Here is a 17,598-nt window from a genome sequence, read left to right as displayed (position 1 = left end):
TTTTTATGAATTTTAGGATGAGCAGAACGGGCAGTTTTTGTTATCGAGAGGGAAGAGGACTACGGAAAAAAAGAAAGAAAAAGACAAGCCCCCCAAGAAATGTCCAGGATGTTGGTCAGCCTTCTCGCGACCGGAGCGAACTCGAAGGGTAAGTGCAGCATGCCCGGAGTAGATGTGATGAGAAGGTTTTATGGTGGGGGACAATTTATAGCATGTAGTATTGGTAATACAAAGGTTTTTGTCAGCACTGTCTATGTTACAGTCACTGGGTGGACTTGCACGATCTGTGTCACAGTCACTGGGTGGACTTGCAATATCTGTGTCACAGTCACATGGGTGTAATTGCACTATCTGTGTCACAGTCACTGGGTGGACTTGCACTATCTGATGCCCCTCCTCCTTGTAGGGCTGTGACACGAAGTAAGGGACACTGCACAAATTTATTGTAAAAAATAAATAAAAGTTCAAATCCATTTAAATAGATGAATAATAAATATTACACTGATTTATATAAAGTATAAGACACTGCTTAGTGCTTTTCTTATTACAATAATGAAACAGACTGTTTAACATCCCTTTCAATTATAGACTTTATTTTTTTCGTGTATCCTCAGTTTATCCGCTAAAAAGTTTGGTTTAGTGAGCTAGTGAGTCCAGCAGCTGATCATAACATTCTAATTCAGCAAACCGCAGGGCAAGATACTTTTTGTTCTTCGTAGTTCACATAAGCAAATTCAAAGACAAAACAATTTGCTGAGGAAAACCTGTGGCACAGTTCCAGTGTTTTATAGTCTAATCTTTTGTGGCTTTCATACCAATAGGGTTGTGATTGCAGACAAAACATTGCCTGCTGTGTCTCTTTTAAAGGGACAGTAAACAGTGTCATTACAAGACATTTCTGATGTCTTATGATAGAAAACTATCAGTCAAGTCTAAACATTATTTAAGAGATGTTAAACAGGGCTCCTTTAGTAAAAAGAATGATGTTAAATCAAAGTAACAATATAAAGAAGCATTGTTTAAAAGAATGCTAACAACTCACTTGTTTTTTGCTAAATGAGCACTTAGAAATTCTCAGTGTATCCCCAGGCTTCAGCCAGATAAGAGAGCTACCATTATGGAACTTAGGTTACATGGTCACATGACTTTTTGCAGCAACAGTGCTATACTGAGCATGGGCAATAAACTAATTGCAGCTAACAGATATGTGTCTCCTAGCAACACTTCAAAGGACAAAAATGCTATTGTGTTGCCTAGATACTTGAGTTAAATATATCAATAGTATAACTACAGTCCAATTGTGGAGCTTGAAAAGTGTCCAATAGAAATTTTAGTACCGCATTTACCTGTAGGCTGTTGTTGCGCTCTCTATAGTTGGTTAAACAGTGTACGTTGCAGACACCCTTCACGTTTTCTGACTCCCACTACTCAAACCTCTTACTGTAATTCAGTGCTTTCCAAACTGTGTGTCGGGACACACTAGTGTGTCGGCAGCAGTGTGTAGGTGTGTCCCTGCTTCAGCAGAATTTTTTTTACATTTATTTTTTTGGTTTCTGACTTTCCGCCTGCCTGCTATGTATATCACATGGTTGACACGTGATTGATACCTAGTGGGTCACAGATCATCTTAACCAATTGGCGCAGCTCAGTGGGAACTGAAACTATTCCCATTGGTGGCTTTGGCAGGACATTGGCTCCTGACTGCACGTGTAGTCTCCTTAATTGGCTCGTGACTGCACGTGTAGTCTCCTTAATTGGCTCGTGACTGCATGTGTAGTCATTGAGTGGGACAGCAGTGTGTTTGCAGCGCAAGCAGTAGTCAATCGGACTCACCGAGCTCTGAGGGCAACAGCTTAAACGCTGAGCTGAAGTCAGAAGTCAGTGGGGTTTTTTTGCAACTAGCTCCCAGTAGTGCATTGCTGCTCTAGCTCTTGATATATGGATAAGAAGTGGAAACTTAAAAATGCTTGATGATGAAATGTGAGTGTCTTTATCTAATATTCCATCAAATATTCAGAAATTGTGTTCATCCCATCAACCTCATACATCACATTAAAATAGTAAGTAGCTATTGGTGTTATTAAACTTTTTTTTAATTATTGCACATTCATATTGTTACTTGTAAATTTCATTATTATATAATTTATGTATGTGTCTGTATCTCTTAAAACAAGTTAGTTTAACCTCCTGTTTGCTAGTACGACTGAATGAATTACTGTGTCGCAAAATGATGTAGGTCTAAAAAGTGCGTCACCAACATGAAAAGTTTGGAAAGCTCTGCTGTAATTGATATAATTATTAGTGACCAACTATTTATTGTGACTGATATAATTATTACAGGCTGACGAATTGTGTTGCATAGATATTATACCGTTAGTATCACAGCCAGTGTATTTACGTTGAATAACCTGGGTTATGAGACGCTTATTCTCTACTCACATGCTGTAAGCATACTGACAGTCCCTAAGCACAAACATAAAATTATACGCTGCCATTTATCACCCTACGTTCAGACATTTGAAGTTTTGTTCTTTTGCTAAAACAGTTGTAGGTTTTACTATGACCAGTGCACAATGTCTGTGCTACAAACTGTCTAGTTTCATGATGTATTATACATGGAGGGGGATTTCATACTAAGATAGGAACGAAAGCAAAGAAATCTCATCAGGAAGCCTAGAAGTTGCAGTGACACAAATGTGATAGGATCAGAGACACCCCAGCAAATGTATATAGATTCTATAAATATTCTGGCTCCAGCACATCGTAGCCGAGTTATAGCAACAAAACGTCAGTTTATTTGTAGCACAGACATTGTGCACTGGTCATAGTAAAACCTACAACTGTTTTAGCAAAAGAACAAAACTTCAAATGTCTGAACGTAGGGTGATAAATGGCAGCGTATAATTTTATGTTTAAATTTTTTTTCCCCTTCAGCTGAGATCCTCTCACAGGTCAGCGCTCACTGCCCCATCTTTGATTATGTGCCCCCTGAACTTATTACCCTCTTCATCTCCAACACTGGGGGAAATGCCCCATCCTACATATACCACCTGATGAGTGAGCTCTAATAATAAGAAGAGGTATATAACATGTCACACGTAGCAGGAGCTTACTGTCCCTTTGGTTGTTGTCTGGAAGGAAAGTTCCGCTATCAGTAAATACAAGATCAGCCCGTAAAGGGGGTTAGCTGTTGTATAGATATTTTGGTCTGGTCTCTGTTTTTTTCTTCACCTGGGCTAAATTTGCACTTCAAAGACTTGCTTGGTTATGAAAAAGCTAAGCTAAGGTAACACATCAAAAATATCGCACTAGGATTCACATTTTCTTCTGTCATGTTAAAAGCACATAGTATTAAAAAACTTTCGATCATGTATATGAAAAAAATGTAAACACTATTGTGGAGCTGAAGAACCCCTGTGATATCATCGCCAGAGCAGCTACACAGATTTTAAAACCTGTCATGAGTAGAGTGTGCGCGTCATATTACAAGGGGAAATCACTCTTACCTATATAAACAGCGGTCCGTCACTGAAATAGGAACCTTCTTTCAGTTCCTTTTATTATGAGACTGCTAGTGACTAAAATGAACAAGTGCGCATGCGCAAATGGGCGTGAGCGTCGTGGCCGACACTCATGTCATTTGCTGTTAGAATCAGCCTCCAAATTACGTCAAGTTAGGAGGAGTTAGGAGTCCATTTTGGCTGTGAACGGCAGTTGTTGTTTTTTTAAAAAAATGGATAAACACTGAGGACTGCAGCACAGGGAGAACGATGTCCCCCATAATCGTGTGGCAAGTAACCTATTGGTTAAAGATTATTTTGAGTCTTAACTGTCCCTTTAAGTTACGATATTATTAATACAATTACAGCCTCACTGTGGAGTTAGGAGAGTGCCTCACTCTAAGCTTAGTACTTCATTCACCTGTGGGACATTATTACGCTTTCCATAGTTGGTTTTAAGTGCACATTTCTAGACACTTTTACGGTATCCAACTATTCATATGACTTATTGTGACCTATGTAATTAATATTGGCTGACGAATTGTGTCGCCTAGATATTCTTGTTACAATATAACCAACACTATTCCAGTCACATTGTGTAGTTGGGCTAGTGTCTAATAGAAACTTGTGTAACTCATTTACCTGTAGAACGTATCTGCTGTCCTCTACTATATGTAGAGTTGTTACCTTGTGCTCAGCACCAGCACTATATTACAGCTGTAATTGCATTGGAAATCTATCCCAGCATCCATATTTGTGGACTAATATAACAGGGTTGTATATTTGCTAATAAATAATAAAAAATAAAAATTCTCTCCTTATATTTGATAACTTACCAATTAGACCATACCTTTTATACCCTGCTTTCCACCATAATTAGGTGCTGCGATTGCCTTCTGTTCATTTATAACTACATTGTAACACTCTCCACGCGTTTATTGACGGTTTATTGGGGTAATCCTATACCTAGGGGATATAGAACCTTCTATTCCTGTTGCACTGATATCACCACTCTGTGTTTTTATTTTTCATCTCGTTTTTATCATTTATATAGTATTAAAAGTTAAGTTTTAACCCCTTCTTCTGGAGAATGATTTTTTTTTCCTCCACCTTTTATTTACATCTAGTGTTGTAGAGTGCTATCCATGTACATACTTCCCCAATGTTAGCATTGGTACCCCTGTACAATTTTCCCCTTTTTATGTATAGCACCCCTCCTCCTCAATATATCACTAGAAGAGTATATTTTATAATATATTATAGAACACTCAAGATATAATGATATAGAATACAACACGTGTAGTGCCATTGTTTTTTCCTTTTCTTTTCCAAGATGTAACAGACTTAGGCCCCTATTTATCAAGGTCTGAATACGGCGAGCAATACGCACACTCACAAGAGCTGCTGGTGCAACGTCGCCCTCTGCAGACTCGTGTCCGATTGGAGCTTGATGCCCCGTGTTTCTGGCGAGCCTGCAGTTATGAAGCAGCGGTCACAAAGACCGCTGCTCCATAACCTGTCCGCCTGCTCTGAGCAGGCAGACACATCGCCGGAAATCAACCCGATCGAGTACGATCGGGTTGATTGACACTCCCGCGAGTCAGCAGGGGGCGGCGTTGCACCAGCAGCTCTTGTGAGCCGCTGGTGCAATGCTGAATACGGCGAGCGTATTGCTCGCCGTATTCAGCGAGGTCTGGCGGACCTGATTCGCAATGTCGGATAAGGTCCGCCAGACCTTGATAACTTGGGGCCTTAGTCTTAAAGCAAATAATAGCATGAGAATAGCAGATAGAAATATAAGTAAATTATGAATATATGAGTAAAGGTTTAGTTTCTATAAAGTACTTTAGTTCTATAAAGTAACAGGCTTTACCTGAGTGTCTCTTTTGCTAAGAACAATTGCAGACAGATATAAAACATAAAACCATGTAATTAAAGAGAGTGGGGAATATAGAATCAGACTATCTAACAGGGTTTCCACACAGCCTTGTTTGCACATTGTCTTTTTGTACCTGTTTATATCTGTCCCTAAATGCCATCAGTGGAAGAGATAGATAAGTAGAAAACCTAGGTTACAACATGGCAGTGCCCATTACTTTATAGAAACCCAATAAGGAAATGAGAAAACTAAACATTTTCAGAGTTAAGTAAAGGTGACAAACTAAATAATTACAGTTTTTATACTGCACATGCACATTTTATATTACAATCTCAAACTTTCTAATGTCCCTTTAATAACCTCTTACTATTGTGTAAAACATGAGCTGTCTATCGCCCCCTAAAGAAGCCAAAAAGGACATTAGCACGTTATGTGACTGGACGCAAAAGGATGTCCCTTTATGTACGGATATTCGCTATATATACTAAATGCAGAATTTTCATTATACTATAAAATGAATGTCATACTTAGGTTGTCACAGCTAAAAAAGTACATCATGGGTGACCCAGATAAACAAAAGTTTGTAAACAACTAGCTTAAAGGGACCGTGTACTCTAAAAAATGTTCCCCTTTAATTTGTTCTCAATTATCAGTTTTGCCTGCTGCAGTGTATTAAATTGTTTACAAATAGCTCCTTTACCTTTATTTCGGCATTTGAAATGTTATTTTGCCTGTGATATCCCTATCTATACTGTCAGTTTCTATACTTAAGTATAGGTTATCGAAAAGCTGTGTAAACATAGCCAGCAGAAATATCACTCCCAGTGGGGAGGGGTATGACAGATGAGTAATACAATGCTAATTTTCAATTGTTCTCTCTACGGATTGGGTTTTGGTATACAGAGACAGAAGAATGTGTGTCTACAGGAAGTGATAAAATAAGGAAATCTAATTTCCCTGCAAGCTCAACCCATTTTAACGGGTTGTGGTATCAAAGAACAAAATCATCTATTTGATATACAAAAAAACCTAAAGAAGCAATTTTACATAATTTTATACTCTGCACTGTCCCTTTTAAAGAACTGAAATGTGTGAGGGAGACTGAGCAGGGTTGGGGTGTGTTGTAGGTAGATACTTGGATACTGTGGTAGGTACAGCGGGCAGTGATCTCAACCTGTGACAATATCGCAATATCCAGCGCGGTTAGGTGTTATTCTCTACTTTGGCTGCACTGTTGGGAGTAAATTTATTTATTATTATTCATTTATATTTCTCACCATTTTGTTATTTTACATTTTTTAGCACCAGTTGATTTCTTCAGTGAAGGATGGAAATAGCAAACGTCCGTCCAAAACCAAACCTAAAACCAAACCTAAGCCCAAACCCAAGCCGTGCCCAGGCTGCTTCTCAGCCCTTGATGACAAAACTTTGAGCTTAAGAAGTCAAAAAGAATTGATATTAACTGAGGTAGGTTATGTCTGTATAGAAGGTGACTGAGGTAGGTTATGTCTGTATATATAAGGTGACCTGAGGTAGATTATGTCTGTATATAAGGTGACTGGTCACATTTCACGTAGCAAATCTACAAATGATACAGTAGTTACTGAAAAACACGCTTTTGGTTAAAGGGACCTTAAACACTAAATAAATGCTAGAAAGAATGATGCATTAAAAAAAATATTAGTCTGAGAATAACTTGTAGATGTATTTTTAAAGTTCCATTATCTGTTTAAATATTGACAATAATATGTTTTAGTGTCTTTAAAACGATCAAAGCTGCCATGTTGTAACTTAGGTTACCTTCTCTGCTGTGGCCAATTAAAGTGAACGTCAACCCTAGCATTTCTTTCTAATGGCACAGTGAGTCCACGCATCATCATTAATTACTGTTGGGAATACCACTCCTGGCCAGCAGGAGGAGGCAAAGAGCACCACAGCAAAGCTGCCACGCACCACCTCCCCTCCCACAAACCCCAGTCATTCTCTTTGCCTCTCGTGCAAGGAGGAGGTGAAGTAATTAGTTGTCCTGATTAAGATTCTTCTATCAAGATTTTTTTATTTTGAAGTCTGGGCAAGATTGCTCTGATCTTCCATCACAATCTGGGTATAGCTGTACTCCACGTTAGTCTCTTCAGCAGGGCTGTGGTAGTTTTAAAGCAGCTAGGAACTTGTAAAGTGGGCTTTGCTGCATTTTCCTAACATGTTGCTGCCCTGGTATAGAAAGCCTGAGTAAGTTTACTCTGTCTTTCTTTCTCTTGTTAAGTGTATCTAGTCCACGGATCATCCATTACTTGTGGGATATTCTCCTTCCCAACAGGAAGTTGCAAGATGATCACCCACAGCAGAGCTGCTATATAGCTCCTCCCCTCACTGCCATATCCAGTCATTCTCTTGCAACTCTCAACTAAGATGGAGGTCGTAAGAGGACTGTGGTGTTTTATACTTAGTTTATTTCTTCAATCAAAAGTTTGTTATTTTTAAATGGTACCGGAGTGTACTGTTTATCTCAGGCAGTATTTAGAAGAAGAATCTGCCTGCGTTTTCTATGATCTTAGCAGAAGTAACTAAGATCCTTTGCTGTTCTCACATATTCTGAGGAGTGAGGTAACTTCAGAGGGGGAATAGCGTGCAGGTTTTCCTGTAATAAGGTATGTGCAGTTAAAATATTTTTCTAGGGATGGAATTTGCTAGAAAATGCTGCTGATACCGAAGTAATGCAAGTAAAGCCTTAAATGCAGTGATAGTGACTGGTATCAGGCTTATTAATAGAGATACATACTCTTATAAAAGTGTATTTTAAAACGTTTGCTGGCATGTTTAATCGTTTTTTACATATGTTTGGTGATAAAACTTATTGGGGCCTAGTTTTTTCCACATGGCTGGCTTGAATTTTGCCTAGAAACAGTTCCCTGAGGCTTCCCACTGTTGTAATATGAGTGGGAGGGGCCTATTTTGGCGTTTTTTTTGCACAGCAAAAATTACAGACACAGACATCCAGCTTCTTCCTGCATGATCCAGGACTTCTCTGAAGGGCTCAAAAGGCTTCAAACTTGTTTTAAAGTGTTTTCCAAGCTTGCTAGTCTCATTGCTAGTCTGTTTAAACATGTCTGACACAGAGGAACCTACTTGTTCATTATGTTTGAAAGCCATGGTGGAGCCCCATAGGAGAATGTGTACTAAATGTATTGATTTCACCTTAAACAGTAAAGATCAGTCTTTATCTATAAAAGAATTATCACCAGAGGGTTCTGTCGAGGGGGAAGTTATGCCGACTAACTCTCCCCACGTGTCAGACCCTTCGCCTCCCGCTCAGGGGACGCACGCTAATATGGCGCCAATTACATCAGGGACGCCCATAGCGATTACCTTGCAGGACATGGCTGCAATCATGAATAATACCCTGTCAGAGGTATTATCTAGATTGCCTGAATTAAGAGGCAAGCGCGATAGCTCTGGGGTTAGGAGAGATACAGAGCGCGCAAATGCTGTTAGAGCCATGTCTGATACTGCGTCACAGTATGCAGAACATGAGGACGGAGAGCTTCAGTCTGTGGGTGACATCTCTGACTCGGGGAAACCTGATTCAGAGATTTCTAATTTTAAATTTAAGCTTGAAAACCTCTGTGTATTGCTTGGGGAGGTATTAGCTGCTCTGAATGACTGAAACACAGTTGCAATTCCAGAGAAATTGTGTAGGCTGGATAGATACTATGCGGTGCCGGTGTGTACTGACGTTTTTCCTATACCTAAAAGGCTTACAGAAATTATTAGCAAGGAGTGGGATAGACCCGGTGTGCCCTTTTCCCCACCTCCTATATTTAGAAAAATGTTTCCAATAGACGCCACTACACGGAACTTATGGCAGATGGTCCCTAAGGTGGAGGGAGCAGTTTCTACTTTAGCAAAGCGTACCACTATCCCGGTTGAGGACAGTTGTGCTTTTTTAGATCCAATAGATAAAAAATTGGAGGGTTACCTTAAGAAAATGTTTATTCAACAAGGTTTTATTTTACAGCCCCTTGCATGCATTGCGCCTGTCACTGCTGAGGCGGCAGCATTCTGGTTTGAGGCCCTGGAAGAGGCCATCCATACAGCTCCATTGAATGAAATTATTGACAAGCTTAGAACGCTTAAGCTAGCTAACTCATTTGTTTCTGATGCCATTGTTCATTTGACTAAACTAACGGCTAAGAATTCCGGATTCGCCATCCAGGCGCGTAGGGCGCTATGGCTTAAATCCTGGTCAGCTGACGTGACTTCAAAGTCTAAATTACTCAACATTCCTTTCAAGGGGCAGACCTTATTCAGGCCTGGCTTGAAGGAAATTATTGCTGACATTACTGGAGGCAAGGGTCATACCCTTCCCCAGGACAGGGCCAAATCAAAGGCCAAACAGTCTAATTTTCGTGCCTTTCGAAATTTCAAGGCAGGAGCAGCATCAACTTCCTCCGCTTCAAAACAAGAGGGAACTGTTGCTCATTCCAGACAGGCCTGGAAACCTAACCAGTCCTGGAACAAGGGCAAGCAGGCCATAAAGCCTGCTGCTGCCCCCAAGACAGCATGAAGGAACGGCCCCCTATCCGGAAACGGATCTAGTGGGGGGCAGACTTTCTCTCTTCGCCCAGGCGTGGGCAAGAGATGTTCAGGATCCCTCTGGGCGTTGGAGATCATATCTCAGGGATATCTTCTGGACTTCAAAGCTTCTCCTCCACAAGGGAGATTTCATCTTTCAAGGTTATCAGCAAACCAGATAAAGAAAGAGGCATTCCTAAGCTGTGTGCAAGACCTCCTAGTAATGGGAGTGATCCATCCAGTTCCACGGACGGAACAAGGACAGGGATTTTATTCAAATCTGTTTGTGGTTCCCAAGAAAGAGGGAACCTTCAGACCAATCTTGGATCTAAAGATCTTAAACAAATTCCTCAGAGTTCCATCATTCAAAATGGAAACTATTCGGACCATCCTACCCATGATCCAAGCGGGTCAGTACATGACCACAGTGGACTTAAAGGATGCCTACCTTCACATACCGATTCACAAAGATCATCATCGGTTCCTAAGGTTTGCCTTAGAGAATTTTTACAAAGGCTGGGCTCACTTCTGGTGGTTCTAAGACCGCGAGGTATAGCGGTGGCTCTGTATCTAGACGACATCCTGATACAGGCGTCAAGCTTTCAAATTGCCAAGTCAAATTGCCAAGTCTCATACAGAGATAGTTCTGGCATTTCTGAGGTCGCATGGGTGGAAAGTGAACGTGGAAAAGAGTTCTCTATCACCACTCACAAGAGTCTCCTTCCTAGGGACTCTTATAGATTCTGTAGAGATGAACATTTACCTGACGGAGTCCAGGTTATCAAAACTTCTAAATGCTTGCTGTGTCCTTCATTCCATTCCACGCCCGTCAGTGGCTCAGTGCATGGAAGTAATCGGCTTAATGGTAGCGGCAATGGACATAGTGCCATTTGCGCGCCTGCATCTCAGACCGCTGCAATTATGCATGCTAAGTCAGTGGAATGGGGATTACTCAGATTTGTCCCCTCTACTAAATCTGGATCAAGAGACCAGAGATTCTCTTCTCTGGTGGCTTTCTCGGGTCCATCTGTCCAAGGGTATGACCTTTCGCAGGCCAGATTGGACGATTGTAACAACAGATGCCAGCTTTCTAGGTTGGGGCGCAGTCTGGAACTCCCTGAAGGCTCAGGGATCATGGACTCAGGAGGAGAAACTCCTTCCAATAAATATTATGGAGTTAAGAGCAATATTCAATGCTCTTCTAGCTTGGCCTCAGTTAGCAACACTGAGGTTCATCAGATTTCAGTCGGACAACATCACGACTGTGGCTTACATCAACCATCAAGGGGGAACCAGGAGTTCCCTAGCGATGTTAGAAGTCTCAAAGATAATTCGCTGGGCAGAGTCTCACTCTTGCCACCTGTCAGCGATCCACATCCCAGGCGTAGAGAACTGGGAGGCGGATTTTCTAAGTCGTCAGACTTTTCATCCGGGGGAGTGGGAACTCCATCCGGAGGTGTTTGCTCAACTGGTCCATCGTTGGGGCAAACCAGAACTGGATCTCATGGCGTCTCGCCAGAACACCAAGCTTCCTTGTTACGGATCCAGGTCCAGGGACCCGGGAGCAACGCTGATAGATGCTCTAGCAGCTCCTTGGTTCTTCAACCTGGCCTATGTGTTTCCACCGTTTCCTCTGCTCCCTCGACTGATTGCCAAAATCAAACAGGAGAGAGCATCAGTGATTCTGATAGCGCCTGCGTGGCCACGCAGGACCTGGTATGCAGACCTAGTGGACATGTCATCTCTTCCACCATGGACTCTGCCTCTGAGGCAGGACCTTCTAATACAAGGTCCTTTCAATCATCCAAATCTAATTTCTCTGAGACTGACTGCATGGAGATTGAACACTTGATTCTATCAAGGCGTGGCTTCTCCGAGTCAGTCATTGATACCTTAATACAGGCTCGGAAGCCTGTCACCAGGAAAATCTACCATAAGATATGGCGTAAATATCTTTATTGGTGTGAATCCAAGAGTTACTCATGGAGTAAGGTTAGGATTCCTAGGATATTGTCCTTTCTCCAAGAGGGTTTGGACAAAGGCTTATCAGCTAGTTCTTTAAAAGGACAGATCTCTGCTCTGTCTATTCTTTTGCACAAGCGTCTGGCAGAAGTTCCAGACGTCCAGGCATTTTGTCAGGCTTTGGTTAGGATTAAGCCTGTGTTTAAAACTGTTGCTCCCCCGTGGAGCTTAAACTTGGTTCTTAAAGTTCTTCAGGGTGTTCCGTTTGAACCCCTTCATTCCATTGATATTAAACTTTTATCTTGGAAAGTTCTGTTTTTGATGGCTATTTCCTCGGCTCGAAGAGTCTCTGAGTTATCTGCCTTACATTGTGATTCATCTTATCTGATTTTTCATTCAGACAAGGTAGTTCTGCGTACCAAACCTGGGTTTTTACCTAAGGTGGTTTCTAACAGGAATATCAATCAAGAGATTGTTGTTCCATCATTGTGTCCTAATCCTTCTTCAAAGAAGGAACGTCTTTTGCATAATCTGGACGTAGTCCGTGCCTTGAAGTTTTACTTACAGGCTACTAAAGATTTTCGTCAAACATCTGCCCTGTTTGTCGTTTACTCTGGACAGAGGAGAGGTCAAAAAGCTTCGACAACCTCTCTCTCCTTTTGGCTTCGGAGCATAATACGCTTAGCCTATGAGACTGCTGGACAGCAGCCCCCTGAAAGGATTACAGCTCATTCTACTAGAGCTGTGGCTTCCACCTGGGCCTTTAAAAATGAGGCCTCTGTTGAACAGATTTGCAAGGCTGCGACTTGGTCTTCGCTTCACACCTTTTCAAAATTTTACAAATTTGACACTTTTGCTTCTTCGGAGGCTGTTTTTGGGAGAAAGGTTCTACAGGCAGTGGTTCCTTCCGTTTAAGTTCCTGCCTTGTCCCTCCCATCATCCGTGTACTTTAGCTTTGGTATTGGTATCCCACAAGTAATGGATGATCCGTGGACTGGATACACTTAACAAGAGAAAACATAATTTATGCTTACCTGATAAATTTATTTCTCTTGTAGTGTATCCAGTCCACGGCCCGCCCTGTCCTTTTAAGGCAGGTCTAAATTTTAATTAAACTACAGTCACCACTGCACCCTATGGTTTCTCCTTTCTCGTCTTGTTTCGGTCGAATGACTGGATATGGCAGTGAGGGGAGGAGCTATATAGCAGCTCTGCTGTGGGTGATCCTCTTCCAACTTCCTGTTGGGAAGGAGAATATCCCACAAGTAATCGATGATCCGTGGACTGGATACACTACAAGAGAAATAAATTTATCAGGTAAGCATAAATTATGTTTTTTATACAGGTCTCTGTGAGGAGCGGCATCCTCTCATACTTTGTGAGTCGTCTGACTTCCGGACCGCTAGCATGCAGGTAAGTGCCTTTTGTTCTTCTGGGGCTAGAAGGCTGGCACTGAAGGGGTTAAACCCCTCTGCTCTTAATTGGGACAAATGCTTATGGATGTTTCAGCAGTGGCAGGCACATTATGCCAAATCTTTATTTTAAAAGCAATGCATTTCTCAGCCTTTTATTCCGGGAAATCTTTGGATCTTCTCTCACTCTTTGCTGTGGAGTTCAGTCATCTGGGAGGCTGCAAAATCCCAGTTTGCTCTTACTGCACCTGGTGGTGCTTTCTATCCTGTAAGTGCAATCATTTGTATCCCATTATCCTACTCCTGACCATACGGTATTGGGCTATGGTTTTTCTGTTCTCCTTCCATATACAGATAAAGGGCATCGCCTCCTCAGATCATTTGAGCTGACATGATTGCCGGTGGGGATCAGTGAGCTGGACCACTGCTTAAAAGTTCCAGTCTGCTTCACTAGCACCATTGAGTGCCCAACGTTTGTGAGTATTATTTCAGCTTCTTATACCAACATCCTCTGTGTCGGTGGCACTAGGCCATTATGGCGCCTCTGTTTCTTTCTCTGCCTAATATTTTTAATTATTTAATTTCAAAAAATTATTTTAGTCTAATGTCTGTTAGCCTGGATGATGCTGTTTAGGTTATGCCACAGCTTTCTCCGCAAACGTCCCAAGCCTTGTTATGGCGTCACATGCAGTGCGCTGCGGTTCCTCTCAATCTCATGGAGGAGTTATTTGCTTGCAAGATTGTCTGCCCAGGTATCTTCTGACATCTGTGGCTCTATCTGCTTTTCCTGTTTTAGAGGGAAATCGCAAGAGGAAATGTAATGAATCAGATAGTAAGGTCTCTGCTCCGCTTGCTGCTACAAATATTGTCCTTCTTATACTCCGTTGAGGAGGCTATTTGGTAGCATCTGAGGTTTAAGACTCCGATTCGTACAGTATAACTCCTTCATCTGGTACTGAAGTAGTTCTCTTCCGATTCAAGCCTGAACACCTTTTGGGTATTATTTAAGAAGGGTTGGCTACTTGGTAGACTTTGACTTTCCTGTCGTTGTCAATCATCAAGAATCTAGTAAGTTTTATATATACTAGAATTAATCTGTTAAAAATTTTCTTTTTCTCGTTCGTACTAGGAGAATTTTCTCATGTATGGGAGAAGTCAAAGATTTATTTTCCCCATATCCTGTTTGTAATAAGCTGTCTCCTTTATATATCATGGCGCATGGTTTTTAAAGAAAGACCATTGCTATTCTGGTTTAGAGATCTTCAATCCATATAATGGAGAGATGCTCTTTTTAAGAAGGAGGCTTTTATGGACAAGTGCGGCATCCTTTGGTGCTATGTGTTGTCTGATTCCATTTTGGAAGTCTTCCTCTTTGTCTTCCAAGCAGGAGCAGGTCAAGTCCTCTTGTATATCCAGTCAGTCTTGGATCAGGGGGAAGTAGTTAATCTAAACCGCTGATGTCCTAGGTCCCTAAAGGACTGTAGATACGGTATTCCAAGATTAGAGTTGGTATTCAGCTCTACCTCCCAGGAGCAGGTCCCTCCTCCCAAGATTATCTGTAGTCCAGATAAGTAGAGAGGCGGGCTCGAAATGTGTTCAGGATCGTCCTCCCTGGGAGTGATTGTTCCAGTTTAGTTACAGGGGTTAGCTTCTTTTCCATCCTCTTTCAAATACTTTTCTTCCGAATTAGACATGTTTAAATCGGTTTCTTGGAGTACCGTCCTTCAAGATAGAGATTATTCGCTCCATTCTTCCATGGTACAGGAGGGTCAGTTTATTACGGCCTTAGACCTAAAGGATGTGTATCCTCTGTTTTCCATTCAAAGGGATCATCTCAGTGTTCTGAGTTTTGCTTTCCGGCAAACTTTTTTCAGCTTGTGGGCCGACATGGCTTTGCAACAGCTTCCAGAGTTTTTCTGGTCGCAATTCGGTTCTGGGATTGAAGTGCCGTTCTTCCTGGACATCCTATGGGTCCAGGCGCAATCCTCCTACAAACAAGATCTCATTGGAGGTTTTTGTTGTCTTTCTTCGTTACACGACTGGAAGTGGAGCTGGAAAAGAGTTCACTTGTCCAAGCTACATGGGTATTTTGCTACATTTAATCCTTTCAATGTAGTATTTTCTGTTGGAGGTCAAGAGGCCTCTGTAAAATGAGGCCTAAATCTTTTCTTTTGCCTCCTTTTTTCTGTCCACTGTTCGATCTCAGTGTCCAATTCAGTTTAAGAGTTTGGCAGCTCTGCATGCTCAGTCATTGGAATGGGACGGTCGACAAGAGTCTTTTCTGTGGTGGTTTTAGCGGGATCTTGGCCTCAGCATGTACCCGTTCGTGGCCTTCCTGGTCGTTTTTGACCACGGACACCAGCCTGCTGGGCTGGGGAGGTGTCTGGGACTCTTTGAGATCTGCTGGTGAATTACCTCATATGGTAGAGCACTTGCTTAGCAGGCAAGCGGTAGCTGTCCGCATTCTAACGCAGGGACTTTGGTCCTGGGAGAAGTCTGTTCTCCCCTCCATCGGCTGGAGTTCATAACGATTTACAATGTTCTGAGGGTTTGACCTCAGTTGTCTGTCGCCCTTTTTATCGGATTCTAGTTAGACAACATAGTCTCTCTGGCTTTCATCATCTTCCTGGAAGGGACTTTAGTTCCTTAGTCACGAAGGAAGGGTTTTAGATTTTTTCTGGGGGGTGGGTTCTCTGTTATTGTGCATTTGCCATCCACATTCCTGGAATGGACAATTGGGAAACTGAGGTGTTCTCCAGGTTATCTACCAAATGTGGGTTCCCAGATTTGGTTCTGATGGGATCATCCGAACACCAAGTTCCCAAGTTTGGTTCGAGGTCGAGAGATCCTCAAGCCTTTCTGATAGTTGCTCTCGCAGTTACTTGGATCTTCAGGTCATATCCTCCTTCTCAGTTTGTTCTCCTTCTGCGAGTCATTGTTTGGATCTAGTAGGAGATAGCATTGGTTTTCTCCTAACTCCTGCGTGACTTCGCAGGATTTGATAGATGGATCTAGTAGAGATGTTGTCTTTACCTCTGTGAAAACTTCCGCTGAGGAAGGATCTTCTTTTTCAGGGGTCTTTCCTTCTTCCAAATATAGTTCCTCTGAAGCTGACTGCTTTGAGATTGAATGTTTGTTTTGCTTCAGAGGTGACATTTTCACCTCTTAGCCAATAGTCGTGCGGTAAATCTGACTTGGCGCCCTTGGGAGCCGGATTTACCGCACGGCTATTTGCTAAGAGGTGAAAACGTCACAGTTTTAGCAAAAAAAAAAAAAAAAATTGCCGTTGGCTTCGTTAACAGCTAAGAACGCTTTATTTGTTTCAATAGTCAATCCTAGCATTTCAGAAACGCTAGGATTGACTTTCACTTTAAGGACAGTTATAAATAGGTCACTGGAGTGTGCAGCCAATGGCTGTGTGGAATAGCACAGTGTTCTGAAAAGCTCACAATTTCAGAATGTAATTATAGGAACATGGGACAAAAAAAATATATTGCAATGGTATTTTTTTATATATATATATGATTTATCATTTTATATTAGCATCTCAAAGTGTCTAATGTCCCTTAAATACTCTAAAAAAAAATCTTTTTATTTCACGTTGATAACTATGTATATGTGTGCAACTCTCTAGTACAAATACACATATGTTGAAATACAATTATTGGTAGATTGGATTTTGTTTTTATAAATTTTAGGATGAGCAGAACGGGCAGTTTTTGTTATCGAGAGGGAAGAGGACTACGGAAAAAAAGAAAGAAAAAGACAAGCCCCCCAAGAAATGTCCAGGATGTTGGTCAGCCATGTCGCGACCTCGAAGGGTAAGTGCAGCATGCCCGGAGTAGATGTAATGAGAAGGTTTTATGGTGGGGGCAATGTATATAGCATGTAGTATTGGTAATACCAAGGTTTTCTCAGCAATGTCTATGTTACAGTCACTGGGGTACTTACACTATCTGTATCGCAGTCACTGGGTGTAATTGCACTATCTGTGTCACCGTCACTGGGGTACTTGCACTATTTGTGTCACAGTCACTGGGTGTAATTGCACTATCTGTATCGCAGTCACTGGGTGGACTTGCACTACCTGTGTCACAGTCACTGGGGTACTTACACTATCTGTGTCACAGTCACTGGATGTACTTAAACTATCTGTATCGAAGTCACTGAGTGTACTTACACTATCTGTGTCGCAGTCACTGGGTGGACTTGCACTATCTGTGTCGCAGTCACTGGGTGGACTTGCACTATCTGTGTCGCAGTCACTGGGTGG

At 41.8% G+C, this 17,598-nt stretch overlaps 1 protein-coding gene across 5 annotated transcripts in view; it reads left to right on the top strand.

The window, feature by feature from the left end:
- LOC128660070 (uncharacterized) overlaps positions 1-17,598 on the top strand; it is a 124,996-nt gene that overhangs the window by 13,131 nt on the left and 94,267 nt on the right. For 4 of the 5 annotated variants that reach the window (XM_053713680.1, XM_053713681.1, XM_053713679.1 and 1 more), the window contains exons 3-5: positions 17-148; positions 6,682-6,846; positions 17,024-17,146. In XM_053713680.1, coding sequence (XP_053569655.1) covers positions 17-148; positions 6,682-6,846; positions 17,024-17,146 — 420 coding nt within the window. The remainder of the gene's footprint in view (positions 1-16; positions 149-6,681; positions 6,847-17,023; positions 17,147-17,598) is intronic. The other variant, XM_053713682.1, reaches the window with a different exon arrangement.

The sequence above is a fragment of the Bombina bombina genome, chromosome 5 (assembly GCF_027579735.1).
Source record: "Bombina bombina isolate aBomBom1 chromosome 5, aBomBom1.pri, whole genome shotgun sequence".
Taxonomy (NCBI): domain Eukaryota; kingdom Metazoa; phylum Chordata; class Amphibia; order Anura; family Bombinatoridae; genus Bombina; species Bombina bombina.
The sequence above is the reverse complement of the archived record's forward strand: the minus strand, read 5'-3'. Positions and strand labels throughout refer to the sequence as shown.